Raw genomic sequence first — 21,373 nt, forward strand, 5'->3', positions numbered from 1 at the left:
CCATCCACTAGGGCGTTGTGGGAGAATAAACTAGTGTTCCGAGTGTAGCGAGGCACCGTGCCCGAAGCATAGCGAGTGTCCATGTCGACTGTCGAAATTTGGGACCAAAAAATAAAATGTGAAAACCCCATGTTGACCTTTTGACTGTCGACCTAACCCATATCGACCTTCCTGCATGTCGACATAACCCATATCACCTTCCTGCATGTCGACCTACATGCTGGTGACCTAATACCCAGGTCGACAATGGGAAGGTCAATAGTCAGTTAAAAGGTCAACATGAGATTCAAAAATTTTTGATCCAGAATGTCGACATGGACAACATCTAAGTGTAGCGCGTCCCCTCGCATGGTTCGCTTTTTGCCATGATTCAGGCATGGTGCCTCGCTGTGCTCGGCACACTTCTATGTTCTCCATCTACGCCGTAGTGAATGGTAGGTTATGAAATACTGCCCAGTGGCACGAGTTGGCTCCCAAAAAAAAAGCTGTGAAAATCTGATGTCAACCTTTTGACTGTCCACCTTCAACCTAATTCAGGTGTTGACCTTCAGTGGTTGATCTAACGTTTGTTGACCTTCATTGATCGACCTATTCGAAAATTACTTAAATATGTAAGCTTTTCCTCATAAGGGATATTACTGTATTGTTTTTGTCAGGATATTATGACAGACTTGAGATGCAACTACACTGGAGGGACAGCAGGTGGAGCGCTTGTGTATGTGTTTACGTGTCTGATGTATATTGCACTTGTTTGTTCCTATGTGTGTTATGAACTTCTGAAAGTGACCTGAGAGTACCAATGGCGGCTCATATACAGATGTCTTATTCTGATTATCAGTTTGTATTCTGATCGTTTCCAGCTTCATTATATAAACAAGTTATACCACAAAGAGCTTTCCAGTGTGTGCCTACTGATTGAAGCGTAACTCCAGAGTGGGTAAAGCGCTCTATGCCAACAGTTCCCATGCTGTAATAACACCACCATATTACGCAGAACCTATCTAGTACCCACTTACCAAGAGGGGCTTTTAAGTACTTGCGTTCCACTCCTTGCTCTATTTGTAATAATGCTTGTGCAAGGTAATGTATAGAATTAGTCACTGAGCGTGGAGTGCTGGCATTTGTGGACGTTGCACTTGGGGTGTTATTTTTCAAACCATGCAACCTGCATAAAATAAAATAAAAAACACACTGTAGCTATTAATCTTTACAATAACAATCTAGTAATGTAATAAAGCATGAAAAAAAAAAAAAAACTAGGTCATGATAGTTACTGAAATTTCTGTTGACTCTTGAATAAAATTATATTCAAAATGGCAAGACTTAAATGATGGTCAATGTTCTTCAGTTGTTGATGGAAAATTCAATGTGCGATATTTCTGCACTCCTCTTCTGGAGGAGTGCCATGCTTGGAAAGTTCTGGCTGTGCTATGATGTTAAAGTGGGATGGGGATGTATATTATTTGACAGCTGGGCAGAATAGGCATTGTACACATGGGAAACCGTTTGTGTTGACTCTTGAATAAAATTATATTCAAAATGGCAAGACTTAAATGATGGTCAATGTTCTTCAGTTGTTGATGGAAAATTCAATGTGCGATATTTCTGCACTCCTCTTCTGGAGGAGTGCCATGCTTGGAAAGTTCTGGCTGTGCTATGATGTTAAAGTGGGATGGGGATGTATATTATTTGACAGCTGGGCAGAATAGGCATTGTACACATGGGAAACCGTTAAAAGGGGATAAATGAAGTTTAAAAAGTGGATTTCAGTTATCTTCAAACACGTTCCAATATTTAAATAATGCACTCTATTACCATAAACGTATAACTTGCATATAAAACACAACGCGTTTAAGACTTTAGTAAAATGGAACTAAATATTGTTCAGTGTAAAACTAGTTCATCAAAAGATAGCTGGTTCTAAAGTCAAGAACCAGATTCAATACACTGATCTTTCACAACACAGTTGTTGAAATTTATCATATATAGATATGGAAAAATGTTTTGAATTCTAAACTGATTTAAAAAAAATCGGCCTTTGGGGGAATAGAAGCTACCATTGGTAACAGCACCACCAAAAAAGTGTTTTTTTTCCCCCATGTTCTATGACAGAATGCGCAATGTTTCTACCAAAATAATAGATTTTAGTGGATTATTTTTTTGCTACATGCAAAAAAATAAAAGCATGGAAGTATGAACGGAAGCAGAAATGGAACATGCTAAGAACAAAGCTTACTGAATCATTGATTGAAACCATCAGTCCTTTGAAGGTAGCTCCAGCAGGGAAATAATTAATTAGGATTAGTAACAAAACATGCAAAAAGGTACACCCCCCCCTTAACACAGCGTATACTCTATAAACCCCCAGCACCAATTCCTACTCCAAATACAAAAACAGGCAAAGAATACATATTTTAAAGACAGAAATTAAAGGAAAGCTTTCAGTGACACTGGAACCTGGGTTATAACAGCATAGAAGTTGTACTAGGTACAATGGAAAAGCAGGGTGTGAATCAAAAGATTGAAAATGAATCGGTTGACCATCATTAGATCTTCAGTTTTTCTTGTCATCTAGTGGAAAGGTGCACCCTTGCTCCACTCGCCATGCGTTGGGCAAGGAGCCTCTCAGCTAACACCTCCTCTAGCATGCGAGGGGAGGTGTACGAGAATGTATCCCCTCGCATAGGGCAGAAGGGGAGAGAAAGAATTCAATGGTCGCCGATCTAATGATTTCTCTCCCCTTCAGAAATAACAGTAAATGTACTCCATTGTCATTATTGACCTTTCCGTACCTGTTGACCTAGAACCCGGAAAACAAGACTCTAAATTCAGGGAGTATTTAAAAAGGAGTAAAGTATAGGTAATAGCATTTGAAGCTATTTCCACAATGAAACGTTCACAATATAAAATCAATTTAAGACCATTTCGAAACCTACTTTCTTAACTAGTAAATTCATTAAAAAAGTTATTTGGCAGCCTGCAGCCCAGGATCCACACAGGGGTACCAAACCCTATATTTCAAATGCTCCAGACAATTGAGAGATCCAAAAGGAGCAATCTAGAACTATCAGTTGTCAGCGTCCGGTGTTCTTCTTGGAGATCTCTCTATGGGGCCACAATGACCTTGATGATGGTCCCTATGTTCACATCAAGGTTTCTTTAGATTTCCCATGGATTCCTTCCACGAAGGAGAATACTTTTATGCTGTACTGACCTTGGGATCAATCCCTACTTGCATATAAAATGTACCTTTGATGAAGTATAATCTTCACCCATCATGAATGCATCATATGAACAAATGAACGGACCTGGGAATCAATCCCTATATTCACATAAAAGGTATCTTTGGACGCGGACCCTTATTCCTATGGAAAAGATCAACACCTCCAGCTCTCCGTAAAAGCAGGGTATTTTATTCTTGACAGGTATCCATAAAACAAAGAGACTGGATTGTCGAATAGAATGTTTTTCGACAATCCACAGGCTATCCGGCACTCGACAGCCGGAACATTGAATTCTGTCTGTCGAGTTCCAACAGTCGGAATTCTGGATTGAATACATCTCCAGAAAGCCAGAGTTTTCTTGGCATAACAAAATGTAATGAGAAAAGAAGAAAAAAAACCAAGAAGGTAGAAGCAACCAACCGGGCCAAAAACTGCAATAAAGAGACAAGTCCATGCAGAATGCATAACTGCTTTCCATAAGGGCCAAAACCCCCAGTATATAGATTGGGCATTTCCTGGTGGGTTAAGAACGATCTGCTAAACTGCCCTGAGAATTCTTCTATGGAGAGGATTGGAGGGAATAGGATAACTGAACCACCAATCAGATCCAAAATTCACTACACACCACCCGAGCATCTGAATCCTCTCCCAATGTAGATCTGCAGTACACTTATTTGAGTTTTCTGCATAGAGCTCATAAAGGATGTTCTGAATGCTTTGTTTAATATTTGTTTAACTCATTGAGGTCTCCAACCTGTCTTTATTGCTTTGCCTTGTATCGATTTCCATCTCTTCAAGGTCATTCTCCTCCAGTTTCATGATTCCATCCTCACTCGTACCATTCTCCTTTATATCATCATCCAAAAGCTCATACGTACAGTTCTTAAGTCCTTGTCTCCATAACTGCCGATCAGGTACCTGTGACAATAGAAAATCAATGTTTCTCAAATGGTACATTTATCATCAGCCAACACAGAAGGATGAAGCAGGCGGTTGTGTTTTATACATTAGATCAAATATATTTAGGATCCAAAATCCAACTATATTAATGACTAATTAGCAATTTATTAACAAATGTTCTAGGTAACCGTAGAGATTAATCCACCTCTTTAATTTTAAACCACACATTTTAATATTCACCGCTTGCTTTTACTGGAAACAGATTTAGTTTAGGCACATCGGGTAACCAAACACGATTAATGAAATGATTCAAGTTTGTGAATTAGGTTTGCGGATTTTTCCACTATGTATATTGTATGTTACATCCCAATGAAATACCTTGACAGCACCAAGAGTACCCTGGTAAATCCTATCTTCAATATCCAGGAGGAGGTCGCACAGTCTCAGCTCTAATTGTTTTTCAGCAGATGACGGTGTAGGATCCAGCACGTCCAGAGACCTCCCCCGCCCAGTCTTCGCATCCGTTGAGGGCGGGCTGTCTGCAAAAGTAACCTTTGTTAGAAATGCAGACAACTTTAGGGCTTATATGATTGGGAGGTGTGCCTTATAACCTTTGAAAACAGGATTACAGAAACTCCTGTTAGGACTTTGCAGAATGATAAAAAAGGAGAGTTATGGTAGACCTACCTTTGTTAACTCCCTTTCCTTGAAGTCCATGGGAACCACAGGGGACATCGGGGTTGTAGGCGGATCCAGGGGGTCCGAGGCACCAATCAGCGAAGCTCTTAAAGGTTTTACCCAGCATGCCCGGGCCCTCTCCCCTACAGCCCCGCCTCCAGGCTACTGCCGCCAGTTTTTGGTAACAAGCCGAGAGCAGGAAGCGGAGAAGAGAACAGGACAGAGAACACATATGCCCAGAACTCATACATACTTCTGGACTGGTCAGAACAGGTCACAGTATCAGAACATCACATAAAGGTGAACCTCAGTGGCAAATTTAAAGGGTGGGCGCCCTGTGGTTCCCATGGACTTCAAGGAAAGGGAGTTAACAAAGGTAGGTCTACCATAACTCTCCTTTTCCTTGTCAGGGTCCATGGGTCCCACAGGGGACATCGGGGATGTCACAAGCCGTAATTAAGGGAGGGAATTTGTCTGAGGTGTCAGCAGAACCCGACGACCGAAGGAGGCATCCTGGGAGGCGAACGTGTCAAAGGCGTAGAACTTAATGAATGTCTGGACGGATGACCACGTTGCAGCCTTGCACAGCTGTTCGGCAGAAGCACCCCTGCTTGCTGCCCATGAAGGCCCAACCGCTCTAGTAGAGTGTGCTCTGATAGCGACCGGAATGGGCCTGTTAGACAGAAGATATGCCTGTTGTATAGCCATGCGGATCCAGCGGGCAATAGTTTGTTTACCCGCTGGCCAACCCTTCTTGTGAAAGCCATATAACACAAAGAGGGAATCTGATTTCCTGACCGATTTAGTGCGGTCGATATAGACGGTCAAAGCTCTGACCACATCAAGCAATTTTTCATCAGATGAAAGGTCATCTGAGGTGAATGCAGGTACCACGATTTCCTGGTTGACATGGAATTTTGTCACCACCTTGGGCAGATGAGAAGACCTTGTCCGTAACACTGCCCTGTCACTGTGGAACACCAGGAAGGGTGATTTACACGACAGTGCGGAAAGATCCGACACCCTGCGTGCGGAGGCAATGGCCAGGAGGAAGACAGTTTTGACTGTCAGCCATTTAAGCTCCACTGATGATAGTGGTTCAAACGGTGGTTTGGTTAAAGCTTGAAGCACTAAAGATAAGTCCCAAGGATTCGTGGGAGGGACAAAGGGAGGCTGTATGTGTACTACTCCCTGTAGAAATGTGCGAATGTCAGGTAAGAATGCAATCTTTCTCTGAAACCATACTGAAAGGGCTGAGATTTGGACCTTCAGAGAGGCCAATCTTAGTCCTAAATCCAATCCATTTTGAAGGAAGGCCAATATCCTGGCTGTTTTGAAAATCTTGGGATTATATTTATTAGAATTGCACCAAGAAAAATAGGAATGCCAAGTCCGGTAGTATATCTTTGAAGATGCTGGCTTGCGAGCCTGGATCATCGTCCTAGCCACCTTGTCAGAAAAACCCTTGCCCTTTAATAAGGCAATTTCAAGAGCCACGCCGTCAAAGACAGGCGCTGAGGGTCTGGATGAAGACACGGCCCCTGGCTCAACAGATCTTGACGAAGAGGCAATGGCCAGGGGGACTGGTGTGACAATTGTTGTAGGTCCACGTACCAGTGTCGGCGTGGCCAGTCTGGCGCGATGAGAAGAAGGGTTCCTCCTTCCTGCCTGAACTTTCTGATCACCCTGGGGATCATGTTTATCGGAGGGAACGCGTATGGGAGATGAAACTTCCACGGTACGGACAGGGCATCCGTGAAGTAGGCCTGCGGATCCCTGGTCCTTGCTCCGAAGCATGGGACTTTGAAATAGTGTCTGGACGCCATGAGGTCTACATCTGGGGTGCGTCAGACTGACAAACACTTCCGGGTGTAGAGACCACTCCCCCGGGTGGATATCCTGTCGGCTCAGAAAGTCCGCCTCCCAGTTCAGGACTCCTGGGATGAAGACTGCCGACAGGGCTAGGAGATGTTCTTCCCCCCAGGTGAGAATCCTGGAGACCTCCCGGAGGGCGGCAACACTTCGTGTTCCTCCCTGGCGGTTTATGTATGCCACCGCCGTGGCGTTGTCCGACCTGATCTGAACAGGTTTTCCCTGCAACAGATCCTGAGACTGAAGAAGGGCATTGTAGGCTGCTCGAATCTTTAAGACATTGATGGATAATCGAGATTCTGGTTCGGTCCAGACGCCTTGCAAGGACCGGGATCCTACTACTGCCCCCCAGCCTCGCAGGCTGGCGTCTGAGGTTAGTACTATCCATTCTCTGAACCAGAATAGTCTCCCCTGGTTTAGGTGGTCCATCTGTTCCCACCACAGGAGCGAGTCTTTGACCTCCTGTGTTAGAGTGAGAAACGTCGACTTGACGTGTTGTGGTAGGCCATCCCATTTCGCCAGGACCAGGCCCTGGAGCGGACGGGAGTGGAACTGGGCCCACTCGACCATGTCGAATGTGGACACCATCCTCCCCAATATTTTCATGGCCCAGTGAACCGAGACTCTTGGTTTCTGAGCAAAGATCTGGATTCTCTGTATTAAGTCCCTGGCCTTGTCGTTTGGGAGAAACAGACGCAGGGCTCTGGTGTCCAGTAAAGCTCCCAGATGCAACATTCTCTGGGAGGGGATCGTGGAGGATTTCTCCCAGTTGAGGAGCCACCCGTGATCCTGTAATGTGGAGACTGTTATCTGCAAGTGGGATGTTAGGACCTCTGGTGACTTGGCTACAATCAACAGGTCGTCCAAGTAGGGGAAGACCCTGATCCCCTGCTTGTGCAGGATTTCTGCCATTATAGCCATCACTTTTGTAAAAATCCTTGGCGCTGTTGCAAGGCCGAATGGGAGGGCCTGAAACTGGTAGTGACTCTTCAGAATAGCGAAGCGCAAATACTTCTGGTGGGCCGGTAGGATGGGGATGTGGAGGTATGCGTCTCTGATATCTAGAGAGACCATGAAGTCCCCCTCCTCTAGGGCCAGGATAATGGTCCTCAAGGTCTCCATCCTGAACTTTGTGACTTTTACCACCTTGTTCAGAGCTTTGAGGTTTAAAATGGGACGGAATGTTCCATTTGGTTTTGGCACCAGAAACAGGGTTGAGTAGAAGCCGAGGCCTCTCTGGTGCCCTGGCACTGGAACAATGACCCGCGACCGAAGTAAGGTCTGTAGGATGATCCTCAAGTGTTCTGCTTTGCATGGGTCTCTTGGGAGACCTGTGCAAAAGAACCTTCTTGGGGGAGGCTTTGAGAAAGATATGGCGTACCCCTGCGACACTACCTCCCTCACCCAGGCATCCTTTGTGGTGGACAGCCACTGGTGAGCGAAGTACAGGAGTCTGCCTCCCACTTGGGGGTCCGTCTGTGGGAGGCTGGCCCCGTCATGCTGAAGGCTTGTCGGCCTCGGGGGGAGCCTGTCTGGCGGCCCAAGGCTGCTTGGGTTTGGGTTTGCCAGTTTTATGAGCGGGCGAGGGTCTGGTATAGGACTGGCCTCTGGCCTTGAGGGCGAAAGGGCCGAAAGGACTGGGTTCTAGGCCTTTGAGGTAGAGCCGTAGGGAGGCAGGCTGTCTTAGCTGACGCCAAGGAGGCCACAATTTTATTTAACTCCTCCCCAAACAGGTTTTCCCCTTTAAAGGGTAAGAGTTCCAGAGTCCTTTTGGATTCTAGGTCCGCTTTCCATGACCGAAGCCAGATAATCCGGCGTGCCAGCACTGAACTGGCGGAGGCTCTGGCAGCTAGAGTGCCGGCGTCCGACATAGCATCCATAATATATGTTGCTGCATGTTTGATGTGTTGCATACACAGCCTTGCATCCTCAGATGCGACTGGGGCCAACTCATCCTCTATCACTTGCAACCAAGGAGAAATGGCCTTTGCCGCCCAAGTAGCTGCAATTGTAGGCCTCTGCACTGCCCCTGCATAAGAAAAGGCTGCCTTGAGAGCGTTTTCCAGACGCCTGTCTGTCTGGTCCTTCAGGGCTGACCCTGAGGCTACCGGGAGCACGGATGGTTTAACCAGCCTGGACACGTGCGCTTCCACTGTGGGAGGGATTTCCCAAGGGGTACAATCCTCTGGAGGTAGCGGGTATCTAGCCAACATCTTTTTAGATATGTTGGCTCTCTTTCCTAAGGCCTCCCATTGATCTCTCCTGATTTCTGATAAATGATCAGAATGAGGGAACTGGGCTTTGACTACCTTCTGCTTTTTGAAGACGTCCCTGGTCTTAGCAGTGGGTTCAGGTTCGTCTGCATCTGACAGAAGAACCTCCCGAATAGCATAAATAAGGCCTGCTATGTCAGGGGTTTCAGCCTGAGAAGTGGAAGGGTCCGTAGGCATAGGGTCATCCTGATCGTCATCAGGTATGATGTCCTCCCCATTATCAGGGTCTGCATTATCGGGGTCATCCCCGCCATCGTCTGTGTCATCAGACCCATCCCTGGTTACCGGTAGCAACGGATTTATCAATGATCTACTGGGTTGTGCAGCGAGTGGCAGTAGCTTCTGCATAGCTGCCGTAGTCTGCTGCAAGGTCTGCACCGTGGTCGACAAAGCATCCACCCATGGAGGGGGGGCTGTACTACAGGGGGTGCTATAGCATTAGGGAGACGATCCACCAGGGTGCCCAACAGCTGTTGAAAGGCTGCCCATGGTGGCTGGGGTGCCCCTGAGGGCTGGGGATGGTCAGGAGGAGTAAAGCAATTGACACATAGCCCATCCTGGATGACATCCATGTCAGACAGACCTGCAGCGCAGCCCTTGCAAGACAAGAGCAAGGGAGATTCTGTCTGGCTGTGCCCCCGTTTGGACATAGTGAACACACTCCCAATAGGGGGAATACAGTGCACAGTAGGTAACTCAGTGGAAGAGAACCTAGAGTGATCCACTGACAGTATGTGACCTCTGAGGTAAAAACCTCACTTAGAATAAAGTGGACAGTTTGAGAAAAAAACTGACAGAGGAAAAGAAAGTACTAGCACAAAGTCACATACACACTATATTAGGCAATATAGATGAGCTAACACACCCTAGATCAACCACAGTACTCTATAGAGCAAAGTGGGAATGAGGGTGGCTGTGAAAAGCACTAATTAGCCTGTAGCCGGTTTCACAGGGGAGAGAGATGTGCCCGACCTCTGGAGACCTGCGTGCTGCTGTAATGGTGCTGGTCCAAGAGAGGGGGGGCGGGCACAAACAGTTTCAGCTAATGGACGGCAGACCTCGAGGAGATTGGCGCCAAAGCTGGGGGAGGGGCTGCAGGCCAAACGCCACCTCCCCTTGCTGGACTTCCCCCACCGGAGCATAAGAGCTACTTAAAAATGGGTCCCCCTTCAGGCCCAGCCTGCTGCTCTGTCCCCGGTGGTCTAGTGGGATCCCTGGCCGAAGCGAGTGCCCACGCCAGCCACCGCGGGCGTCTCCCAGCGCGCCGCGGCAGGACAGCGATTAGTGCTTCCTTAGGAAGCCTTACCTGCTCCTGGTCCGGCCACGCTGTCAGGAGAGCGACGTCCGGCGGTGCTAGGCGCTGACGTCGCCTCCGCCGTCTGCCTCAAGCTGTTCTGAGGAGGTCGGCGCCGGGAGGAGTGAAGGAGACGCTCACTCCGCTGTCAATCACTGACGGCGGGGAGCGACTCTGCCGCAAGGCGGCTTCTGCCGCCGTAGCAGCTGTTTTAAAAATAAAAAAGCTTCTTTTGGAATCACCTCAAAGAGGTGATTCCTGCTGATTACAGGTGCGTCTGCTTCATGCAGGCACCAACTAAAAACTGGCGGCAGTAGCCTGGAGGCGGGGCTGTAGGGGAGAGGGCCCGGGCATGCTGGGTAAAACCTTTAAGAGCTTCGCTGATTGGTGCCTCGGACCCCCTGGATCCGCCTACAACCCCGATGTCCCCTGTGGGACCCATGGACCCTGACAAGGAAAAAACAAAACCCACCTACTCATAACTCTCTATGGGCCGGATTCTGAGTCGAGGACCCGTTAACAAAGGCCATGCTGTGGCTGCAGCATGACCGATGCTCTCCCCCCCCCCCCCTGTGTGTAGTGCCAGCCCCAATACTGTAACAAGAACTGGGTGCTGCACGTAATGTAAAAGTGCTGGACCCAGCTCCAGTTACTAAGCAGGAGTTAGCATTTTGGTGTTACCGAGTACAAACCCCCCCCCCCCCTGAACGTCCCAACAGTCGGAATTCCACAACATTTTCATTCCATCCAACAGTCACTCTACAGTCTGAAATCAATTCTCTACACCAAATTACTATACATGAGGGTTTAAAAAATATATATATTTTATCTATAAACCAACGTAATATAAAAGTCTAAATAGAAACAAAATATTTCTCTATCACCCATAAGGGATACTGGTGATTCACTTAGTACTATGGGGATGTCCCAAAGCTTCCAGAAAAGTGGTGAGCTTGTTGCAGCGCCACCTGCCCAAAGTGGGTATTCTCTTTGGCCAGGGTATCAAACCTGTAGAACTTAACAAATGTGTTATTCCCATACCCAGTAGCAGCTCGGCAAAGTTTTATGGCCAAGACTCCACGGGCAGTCACCCAGGAGGAACCAACAAATCTAGTCGAGTGGGCCTTAACAGAATTCAGAACAGGCAAAGCTGCCGAAGTATAAGCTTGCTGAATAGTCAATCATATCAAATCGCCCGAAGGTCCAGGATGATGATGGGAAGGAGAAACTCGTGGCTTGACCACCTGCCCTGAAACTGCACCCCTTAGGTTACAGCTTCCCAGCCTCTTCGGCTCACATACGTCATTAAAAGGACCAATTTTGGATCCCAAACTGCCGTCCCTCCAACAGGTGAGACGACTGAAGCCACCACGCCAGAGAAACTCTGGCCAGAGTGGAGAGCCATATCAGCAGAGGCATGTGCAGGTGGGAGCCCGACCATTTGGGCAGGAGTTCCCATTGACAACTCCTGGCGTGGAAACGTCCGTATTGGATGGGCTTATAGGACACCACCAACTTTCTACACAGGTGAATACAAAGATGGATTGAGACCTGATTCGGCGTCACTACCTTCCTGACCAATTCCGGAATGGCTGTTGCTTTGCCCGGAGGAAGGAAGATCCTCTGGGCCACGGTCTCCAGAATCATCCCCAGAAAGAGAAGCCTCTGGGTAGGCAGCAGCTGATAATTTAGAAGCCACCGGTGATGGAACCGCCACTGAGTGGTCCAATAAACGCTGGCTGACACCCTGGTCCCCGCCTTTATGAGGAGCTGTAAAGATCCTCCAGCAGGGCAAACCGTAGGTATGCCTGATGGGGCGGCCAGATCAGGATGTGCAGGTATACATCCCCGATATCCAGAGAGGCCAGAAATCCGCCCTCAAGGACTCCATTCTGAACTTGAACACTCGTAATTCAGTGACTTGAGGTTCAGAATTGGGCGAACCGAGACATCCAGCCATCCAGCTTCGGTATGACAGACAGGTTTGAGTAATAACCCAGACCTATTTGGGGAGAAGGGACCAGGACAACGTCTCTGGAGTCTCCAGTGTGGGTATCCTCTCTTGAGAGCACATTTTTCTAAATTGAGCTGTAGGAGGGGCATAGAGGGGAGGAGCCAGCACACCCTGTTTGAAGTTTTATGTGCACAGGCTCCTTTGGACCCCCATCTATACCCATAGTACTAAGTGAATTCCCAGTATCCCTTAGGGATGATAGAGAAATAGACCTTTGTATTAATAGGAAATACCTGGTATATGGAAGCGATCAGCTGCACAATCGCTCAGTCGCTGACAGACTTTGTTCTTGTCCTGTACAAGTACATCTTTAAGGGTGCTCTCTCTATATCCGCGCGTGTTCAGATTCTCAATCAGCTCCTCCAGCTGCTCTACAGAGTTATAGAAGCACCAGCGATTTGGCTTATTGACCGGTTTAGAAGGTTTATGGTCATTTGTGACCTCGTGGACAGAAGAATCATGGCCATTCACTGCAGTAGTCTGCTCAGATTCTTGTTGAGAAACAGGTTGAGGTTGCAGCATATCCTCAGTTATATTCGTATAATCCTCTTCCACAAACAGGCCTGGCACAGAAAAGAAGGTCCAGAATCGCCTGTACCATCGGTCCCGGCCCAGAGGGTAGGTGTTCGTGCAGGCTGTGACTTGCTGTATCTTTTCTAACAACTCCAGTTCTCTCTTCTCCTGTTTCTGCCGCCACTCTTCTTCATCCACTGTCAAGGCCAGGCTCTTTCCCAGGGAGTCTCTATTCTTTAATTTACAGCTGTTTGGACCATTCATGCCTAAGAAAAAAAAAGGCTAAATTATGACAGTTTGTAGTTCCAAAAAGTACAGATTAGTACCTGTTAATAGGCTTTCCTCTACTCCACCATGGCAGCATACATATGGGTTACGCCCTCTTGGGTAGATATCTGGAAAGGAACACAAAAAAACAGACACTGCCCCTATATAAGGACCTCCTCCCTTGGGCTCTGTGTCTTATTAAACAGCTCCTTATAACATAATACTTAAATACTTAAATACTTAAATGGGACGGGAAAAACGGCTGCCATGGTGGAGTAGAGGAAAGCCTATTAACAGGTACTAATCTGTACTTTCCTCTACCTCCCCATGGCAGCATACATATGGGTATACCCAAGCAGTTTTACTTCACTGGGTGGGACATACATAATTACGAAAGGATACGGTTACTTCACCACCTCCGTCTGTAGATTGTACGTATTACTATCATACGACTGCGCTCAATATTTTGCGCCCCATGCTGGCATCTTGGGATGCTGTGACGTCTACCCTGTAGTGCTTGGTAAACGTGTGTGCAGATGACCAGCACGCTGCTCTGCATACTTCTTCTATTGATGTGGACTCCCTTTCGGCCCAGGATGCCGCCAAGGACCTGGTCGAATGGGCTTTAAGCCCCACCGGGATTTCCACTTTCCTAATTTTGTATGCTTCACCGATGCATGCTTTAATCCATCTTGAAATGGTAGTTTTGGTAGCTCCCAGCCCTTTATTCCTGCCTTCCATCAGTACGAACAGTCTTTTTGATTTCCTAAAAGCCTGTACCCTTCTTATGTAAGCTTTTAAGGCCCTCGTCACATCTAGATTGTGTAGCCTTTCTTCTTTAGTATTCTTAGGATTCGCACAGAATGAAGGAAGGATTATTTCTTGGTTGAGATGGAAGCTGGAAACTACTTTAGGTAAAAATGTAGGATTCGTCCTCAGCACTGCCCTGTCTTCGAAGAAGTTTAAAAATGGTTCTTGCACCCACAGGGCCTGGAGCTCAGATACTCTCCTTGCTGACGTAATGGCTATAAGAAAAACCACTTTCATCGTAAGATACTTGAGCGATATCTCCTCTATAGGCTCGAATGGAGCCTCCGTCAGTGCGTTAAGTACCAGATTAAGATCCCACGGGGCCATGGGGTTGTGGAAGGTTGGCCTGATCTTTTTAATCGCCTGAACGAACCTCTGGATGTACTTATTGTCCGCAATTTTTGTATCTAACATCGCCCCAATGGCCGAAATCTGTACTTTTAAAGAATTTGCCGCCAGCTTTTTCTCTAATCCCGCTTGCAGGAAGTCCAGAATGGTAGGTATTAACCTAGGGTTTTTGTTATTTTCTTTACAGAAGAATACATACTTGCCCCATATTCTATAATAAGTCACGGATGTCGACTTCTTCCTTGCTTTCAGTAATGTGTCGACTACTTTCTGGGAAAACCCTTTCCCTCTAAGTGTCCTGGTTTCAGTAACCAGGCCGCCAGGCTCCAGCTTGCTGGCTGTCGTTGATGAAACCGACCCTGCCCGATGAGATCCTCGTGGTCGGGTAGGAACCATGGCCCCGCTATCGCCATCCTTACTAGTTTGGCAAACCAAGGTCTTCTTGGCCAGTAGGGCAGGATCGTTATTACCGTGGCAGTCTCTCGCTGTACTTTGTTCAGGAATCTGTGGATGATTGTAAACGGGGGAAACGCATACACCAGCTCCGCTCCCCACTTCGCCGTGAGAGCGTCCGTCTGCCATGCTGTCGGCTCCCAGTGTCTGGAGATGAACCTTGGAACCTTTGCATTGCTTGCCGTTGCCATCAGGTCCACTTCTGGTACCCCCCATTCTTTTGTCAGTTGTGTAAACACCGCTGCTGACAACTCCCACTCTCCTGGGACTAGCCTGTACCTGCTCAGAGCGTCTGCCCTGACGTTTTCTCTCCCTGCCACGAATACTGCAGAGATGCTCCTGACATGACGTTCTGCCCATTTCAGGATAAGCGTGACTTCTGCCATCAGTTTCCGGCTCCTTGTACCCCCTTGCTTGTTCAGGTACATGACCACTGACTGGTTGTCCGATCTTATTATCAGATCTTTGCCTCTTATTAGCTCTTGAAATTCTTGACATGCCAAGAACACCGCCCGCATCTCTCTTACGTTTGAATGTTGCCGGCCCATAGCCTGGTCCCATTCTCCTTGTGTCGACTGCTCTTCGCACACCGCGCCCCATCCTGTCTCGCTGGCGTCCGTTGTCACCACTACTTGTGGACTGGTCGCGAATGACTTCCCCTTGGTCAGCCTGTGTGCTTTTGACCACCAGAGCAGATCTTCTATCGCTCCTTTTGACAGATATATTCTCTGTCTTCGGTCCCTCGCATCCCCGTTCCACTGTCTCAAGAAGCAATTCTGCAGCGTCCTGATGTGGAATCTGGCCCAACTGGTCGTATCTAATGCGGCCGACAGGATACCGAGTACCCTCATGCAGTCTTCTGAGTACACCACCTTTTTCCTTAACATCCCTTTTACCTCCTGTAGAAGCTTTAGGCGTCTGTCTTCTGTTAATTTTATAGTCATTTCTTTTGTATCCAGAATGACCCCTAGGTACTTCACCTCTTGTGTCGGTACTAGCTGACTTTTTTGGATGTTGATTAACCATCCGTGTTGTCTCAAGTAGTCTAGCACTATCCTTGTATGTGCTTCCGCCATTTCTTTGGTATCTGCCGCAATCAAAAGGTCGTCCAAGTACGGCCAGATTGCAATGCCTAACACCCTTAAGTTGGCCACCAGAACCACCAGAATTTTTGTAAAAGTTCTCGGGGATGTAGACAGGCCGAACGGCAGCGATGTGAACTGGTATGTTATTTGTCTTAGGCGAAACCTGAGAAACCTTTGGTGTCCCAGAAATATCGGGACGTGTAAGTATGCATCCTTTAGATCGATTGTTGTTAGAAACATCCCTCTTTCTATATCTGGTATGATGGATCTGATTGACTCCATTCTGAATCGTTTCACATGAACATAGGTATTCAGCCTTCTTAGGTCTAATATAGTTCTGAACCCCCCTGACGGTTTTTTCACGACAAAGAATCTTGAAAACCATCCCAGATCTTCGTCTTGTTTGGGAATTCTTATGACCACTCCTTGTTCTATCATGGTCTGTAGGCTGCTGAATAAGGCAGCTCTTTCTTCCGAATTGCTGGGGATAGGTGATACTTCCATCCAGCTTCCTGGTACTGTGACAAATTCTATTTTGTAGCCTGATGAGACTACTTCCAATACCCACTTGTCCTGTACTGACTGATGCCAAGCATGTTGATATTGCATCAGCCTGCCGCCTACTTTCTCTCTGGCGTCATTGCTGGTTTTGCCTGAAGGCAAACCTACCATCTCTGCCTCTTTGTCCACGAAAATTATATCTGTTACCCAGCCAAGGCCTGCGAAAGCCTCTGCCTGGCCTATATGTTTTCGCTTCTCTGAAGTCCGTGGACTGGTACCGGGATGATTTATTGAATGACCCCCTTCTTGCGGCCTTATCTTGCGGTAGCCATACCGACTTACCACCTGATACTTTAGTGATAATTTCGTCTAATTGTTGCCCAAACAAGTAACTCCCTTGGAAGGGCAAAGAGATAAGTTTGTTTTTGGACTGACTGTCCGCCGCCCAAGGCTTCAGCCACAAGGCCCTTCTTATTACCGCAGTTGTAGCGTTAGATCTGGCCGCCAACCGTACCATATCCAGGGAAGCATCACATAAAAATTCTACAGCAACCTGTATGTTTTGTACCACCTTCAGCAGTTCTGACCTCTTAATGCCATCCAACATGTCGGACTCCAGGTCCTGGCACCATGATCTTAGGACTCTGGTAGTTACTGCTGCTGCTGATGAAGCCTTCATAGAAGCCCCTATTGTGGTATGTTGCTTCCTCAGACTCATCTCAATTTTTCTTTCCATTGAGTCCTTAAATATGTTCGCATCCTCTAATGGAAGCGTCGTTTTCCTTGAGATGCGTGCTATAGCCGCATCCACCTTGGGTGCCTCATCCCACTTTTTGACCTGCTCATGGTCAAAGGGGTACATCTTAGATACTCTTAAGGGTACTGCCACCTTTTTATCGGGGTGTCCCCATTCCTCTTCCACTACCTCTTGTAGCGTTTTAGATAATGGAAAGGCTTTATTTTTCCTCTTTTTGTCCTTAAACAAAAGATCCTGCAGCTTACCCTCCTCCTGAGGGTCCTCTATGTTGAGTGACTTATGCACTAAGCAAAGTAGGTTCTCCAGTAAGTCAGGGTTAAACTCCACCCCATCTTTTTCCTGGAATACTTCTCCTTCTTCCATCTCTTCCAGAGGGGCCTGGCTCTGATCCTTCGGAGTCAGAACGCACTGCCCTAGGCCTCTTCCCTGAGGACTTGACAAACTCATCTTTAGACATAAAGGTGTCTGCCAGCTCAGTTTTAAGCAATTTAACTAAATCAGTTATCTGTATAGATCCCATCTGCACCGAGCTCCTGCATTTGCTGCATTCAGGACCTGAGCATTTATCAGGTAATACTTTATCACAGGATGAGCACTTCCTTTTGTGCTTAGCCTTAACTTCTCCTTTTTCTTTGCCAGTATCAGACCTAGCAGAAAAACCCTATTTTAGTTATATGCATAAAAAAAAATTTTCTTAGCCAAAACAGCGCTATTTCAATGTGGCTTACCCTGGCTTACTCGGCTGTTTTTTCTCTTCCTCCATTATTATTTTTATCACAGACTCACTGAAACAACATGAGACCTCCGTTATAGGTAAGTAAAACAACCAAGTCCCAGCAGCGCTGCTGCTTGTCGGGACCTTACCCCAGTCTGCTGGTATCAAACACACGCTTTCCGCTTGTCTGCACCTCCGTATGGACACAGTCCTGTGCACGATCACCGGCATCCAGACACTCTGAGACGCCTTCCGATGACCTCAGACGCTCTCAGGCGTCTCCTATGTACCACGCGTGACGCCCTGCGTCATCACGCGCCGCGTCACGGAAGTGCGCCTCTCCCTCTGTATCCATGCCTGCTGCTAATGCCGGCGTCGTTACCCGCAACCGCTCCTGGCGGCGGGGTACCCCAGCAGATGGACGTCCCAACTGCCCTCGACAGCGGGGGTCCAAAAACGCCATTACCCCTTACTGCACTCGGCAGGGGAGCCAGCCTTCTTCTCAGCCACTTCACAGGGTAAGCCATGCACATCTACCCGGAAAGGAAAAAAAGACGCAGAGCCCAAGGGAGGAGGTCCTTATATAGGGGCAGTGTCTGTTTTTTTGTGTTCCTTTCCAGATATCTACCCAAGAGGGCGTAACCCATATGTATGCTGCCATGGGGAGGTAGAGGAAAGATACATTTAAACCAAAATAAAATGCTCTTTGCAAAAGAAAAATCATCTACTGTATCAAAGAGACTTCCTTTGGGTGGGGGGAAAACAATATTTACATCTGCGTGAATAATGTGGGCATTTGATCCAGGTTACCTTTTTTCGTTTTGCCAGTAGATGGTGACCCATCTTCATCCTCGGAGGCTATGTACAGGTCACCCTGCTCATTGTCCTTATACTCCGAGCTGGTGTCTAAATCATCTTCCTTTCTGTGGAGCCAATGTAAAGACTAGGAATTGTTAGAAATCACAAAGCAGAACACTAAAACTGAACACAATAAAGACGCAGGTGGGTTAATTGCAGAGAGTGAATCAAGACAGACTAATTCATGGTCAAAAAATACATTAATCCAAGGGAATTTGTCAAAATAGGTGTGAAAATTGGCAAACATTTTTTTATTAACCCCTTCAGTGGCTTTTTTTTTTTTAGGGAGTGCTCCCCACCGGGCAAGTTTTTTTGTGAGTGCTCCCTAAAACCCCCCCATCACCACTGTTTCCAGGGGCCGGGCAGCCTACACATTTGATCAGCCACTGTCCGTCCTGCCACCAGCAACCTGGCTGTGTGCGGCATAACGTTAGCAAGGTCACGACCCACAAAGCTGGGAAGGGCGGCTTCAGGAGACAGGCAGCAGCTGAAGCTGAGTGCAGCGGCTCTGCCCGCGGTAAGAAGGAGCAAAGGCAGTGGCACTCCCAAGGATTTTCTGAGTTTGCCATTCTGGGCATTTCTCAGGAGTGCCAGCAAAAGGGTTAAACCCTTGGAGAGCCAACATTGCTGTGAGATCAACATATCCCTTAAAACACCAGTGCTGCTTTTTTGGTGCAATATTCAACTAAATTTCAATGAATTGACTCAGCCGTATTTGTATTTATTTATACTAAAAGAACAGTCGCTGTGAGCGGCAATGGCATTTTTTGGCAGATGTTTTGAGGATTGCTCACAGCAACATTGGGACTCAAAGGGTTAAAAGACCCAAATTATAGTCTGAGGCACAGTATTCTGGTGCCTCTGCCAATGTCTTGGACAAAAGTGCATAGCACTTTAGTACCAAATCTTCTAAAGAAGGGACAGGTGTAACAGTGGCTCACTCAATGGGCTGCTATCATTTTATGGCATGTACTTGGTAAAAGCTAGCAGCAGACCTGTTGTGATGGTCGCTGTACCCACTTCTCCGCTATACAAGGTTTGAGAACATTAGATGAGGAAATCTCCATGCAAACACCTGGTAACATGTCTGTACAATTTAGTTCCATTAGAGGAAATGCAATTACCCTGCACTTTTAGTGGATTCATTGTGCTCATCTTCTTTCAGTTTATCCCTTATCTTCGACTCTTGCTCCTTCAGCTTCTCCTCTTTCCGCTTACGGATCCTACCAATACGCAATGAGTGTCAATCATGTTAAACTTGCACCAAATACAAACAAGATCTATATACGGATAGATCATTATCTCCTTCAGCCTATCTGGGTTACACTGCTAAACCATGGGGTCTAAAAAGGGCGTTGTGGCTGGAATAGGCACTTCTGAAACTAAAACTTGCTTGTTGTGCCATTATCCCCTTTTATAGGTATGGGAGATCACTTATAAAGGCAAAAATTAAACACTCAATATATAGGCATGATAATGAAATCTAGTCAGGTATATAGTTCCTGTTGACGTTTAAACAATGTATAAAATCAATATGTAGACAGTTAAATGGTCTAGAGCAGAGGTGGCCAACCGGTCAGAGGTAAAGAGCCGAAAAATATCGGTAGTCAAGCTAAAGAGCCGACATCATGCGCGCCCCGAAGGCGCATGCGCCAAAAAAAAAAGGGGTGTAGTCTATTTTGACCCCTTGGGTGGGTGTGATACATATATGCCTCCAATAGTGCAGTGCCATATATACATATGCCCCCAATAGTGCCAGATACACATATGCCCCCCACGGTGCCAGGTATGCACCACACGGTGCCAGAAAGCTGCTATGCCCCCACAGTGCCAAAAAGCTGCTATGCCCCCACAGTGCCAAAAAGCTGCTATGCCCCCACAGTGCCAAAAAGCTGCTATGCCCCCACAGTGCCAAAAAGCTGCTATGCCCCCACAGTGCCAAAAAGCTGCTATGCCCCCACAGTGCCAAAAAGCTGCTATGCCCCCACAGTGCCAAAAAGCTGCTATGCCCCCACAGTGCCAAAAAGCTGCTATGCCCCCACAGTGCCAAAAAGCTGCTATGCCCCCACAGTGCCAAAAAGCTGCTATGCCCCCACAGTGCCAAAAAGCTGCTATGCCCCCACAGTGCCACAAACTGCTATGCCCCCACAGTGCCACAAACTGCTATGCCCCCACAGTGCAAATTCCCCAGCAGCAGCACTCACCATTGTTGCTGCTGCTGCCGGCGGGGAGAGGACAGTCTGGTGTCCCCCTGCAGTCCTCCTGTCATGTCACCGATGGGAGGAGAGCACAGCACAGCACAGCACACCACACCACGCGTCTCCTTCCCCCTCACTTCCCTTTGACTGGGCCGTCCACCAATCAAAGCTCGCTGGCCGGCTCCTGATTGGCTGCTGGCCCGCAAGCTCTGATTGGCAGACGGCCCAGTCACAAGGATGCACAGTAAGGGGTAGGAGAGATGCGCAAGAGCGCACTCTCCTCCCCTCAGAAGGAGAAGGGATTGAGGGAACCGGCAGCAGGGGGGACTGGGACGGACGGTGGCAAGAAGTGGGAGCAGGAGCCGCACTTTACAAGGGGGAGAGCCGCATGAGGCTCAAGAGCCACGGGTTGGCCACCACTGGTCTAGAGACTATGTAAACAATATGGAAATTAATAAATAGGTTGAAATGTATATCCACTCAAAACATGTAAATGTAGAACCAGAAAAGATAAACATCCAAAATGTAGACCGTGTCGACAGGCTTAATAACAAAAGTCACATCGGAAGTGGTCAGTGGTTCCCAACATCAGTCTTCAAGAGCCCGAACAGCG

At 47.4% G+C, this 21,373-nt stretch overlaps 1 protein-coding gene across 1 annotated transcript in view; it reads right to left on the reverse strand.

Moving 5' to 3' along the window:
- The window catches only part of BAZ1A (bromodomain adjacent to zinc finger domain 1A), a 56,662-nt gene that overhangs the window by 14,137 nt on the left and 21,152 nt on the right, over positions 1-21,373 (reverse strand). Inside the window, exons 16-21 of the mRNA XM_083166294.1 lie at positions 19,687-19,785; positions 18,515-18,627; positions 12,489-13,034; positions 4,503-4,663; positions 3,979-4,142; positions 1,017-1,165 (exon numbers count right to left, since the gene is read on the reverse strand). Of these exons, the coding sequence (XP_083022420.1) occupies positions 1,017-1,165; positions 3,979-4,142; positions 4,503-4,663; positions 12,489-13,034; positions 18,515-18,627; positions 19,687-19,785 (1,232 nt within the window). The remainder of the gene's footprint in view (positions 1-1,016; positions 1,166-3,978; positions 4,143-4,502; positions 4,664-12,488; positions 13,035-18,514; positions 18,628-19,686; positions 19,786-21,373) is intronic.

The sequence above is a fragment of the Crinia signifera genome, chromosome 12 (assembly GCF_055691185.1).
Source record: "Crinia signifera chromosome 12, ASM5569118v1, whole genome shotgun sequence".
NCBI lineage: Eukaryota > Metazoa > Chordata > Amphibia > Anura > Myobatrachidae > Crinia > Crinia signifera.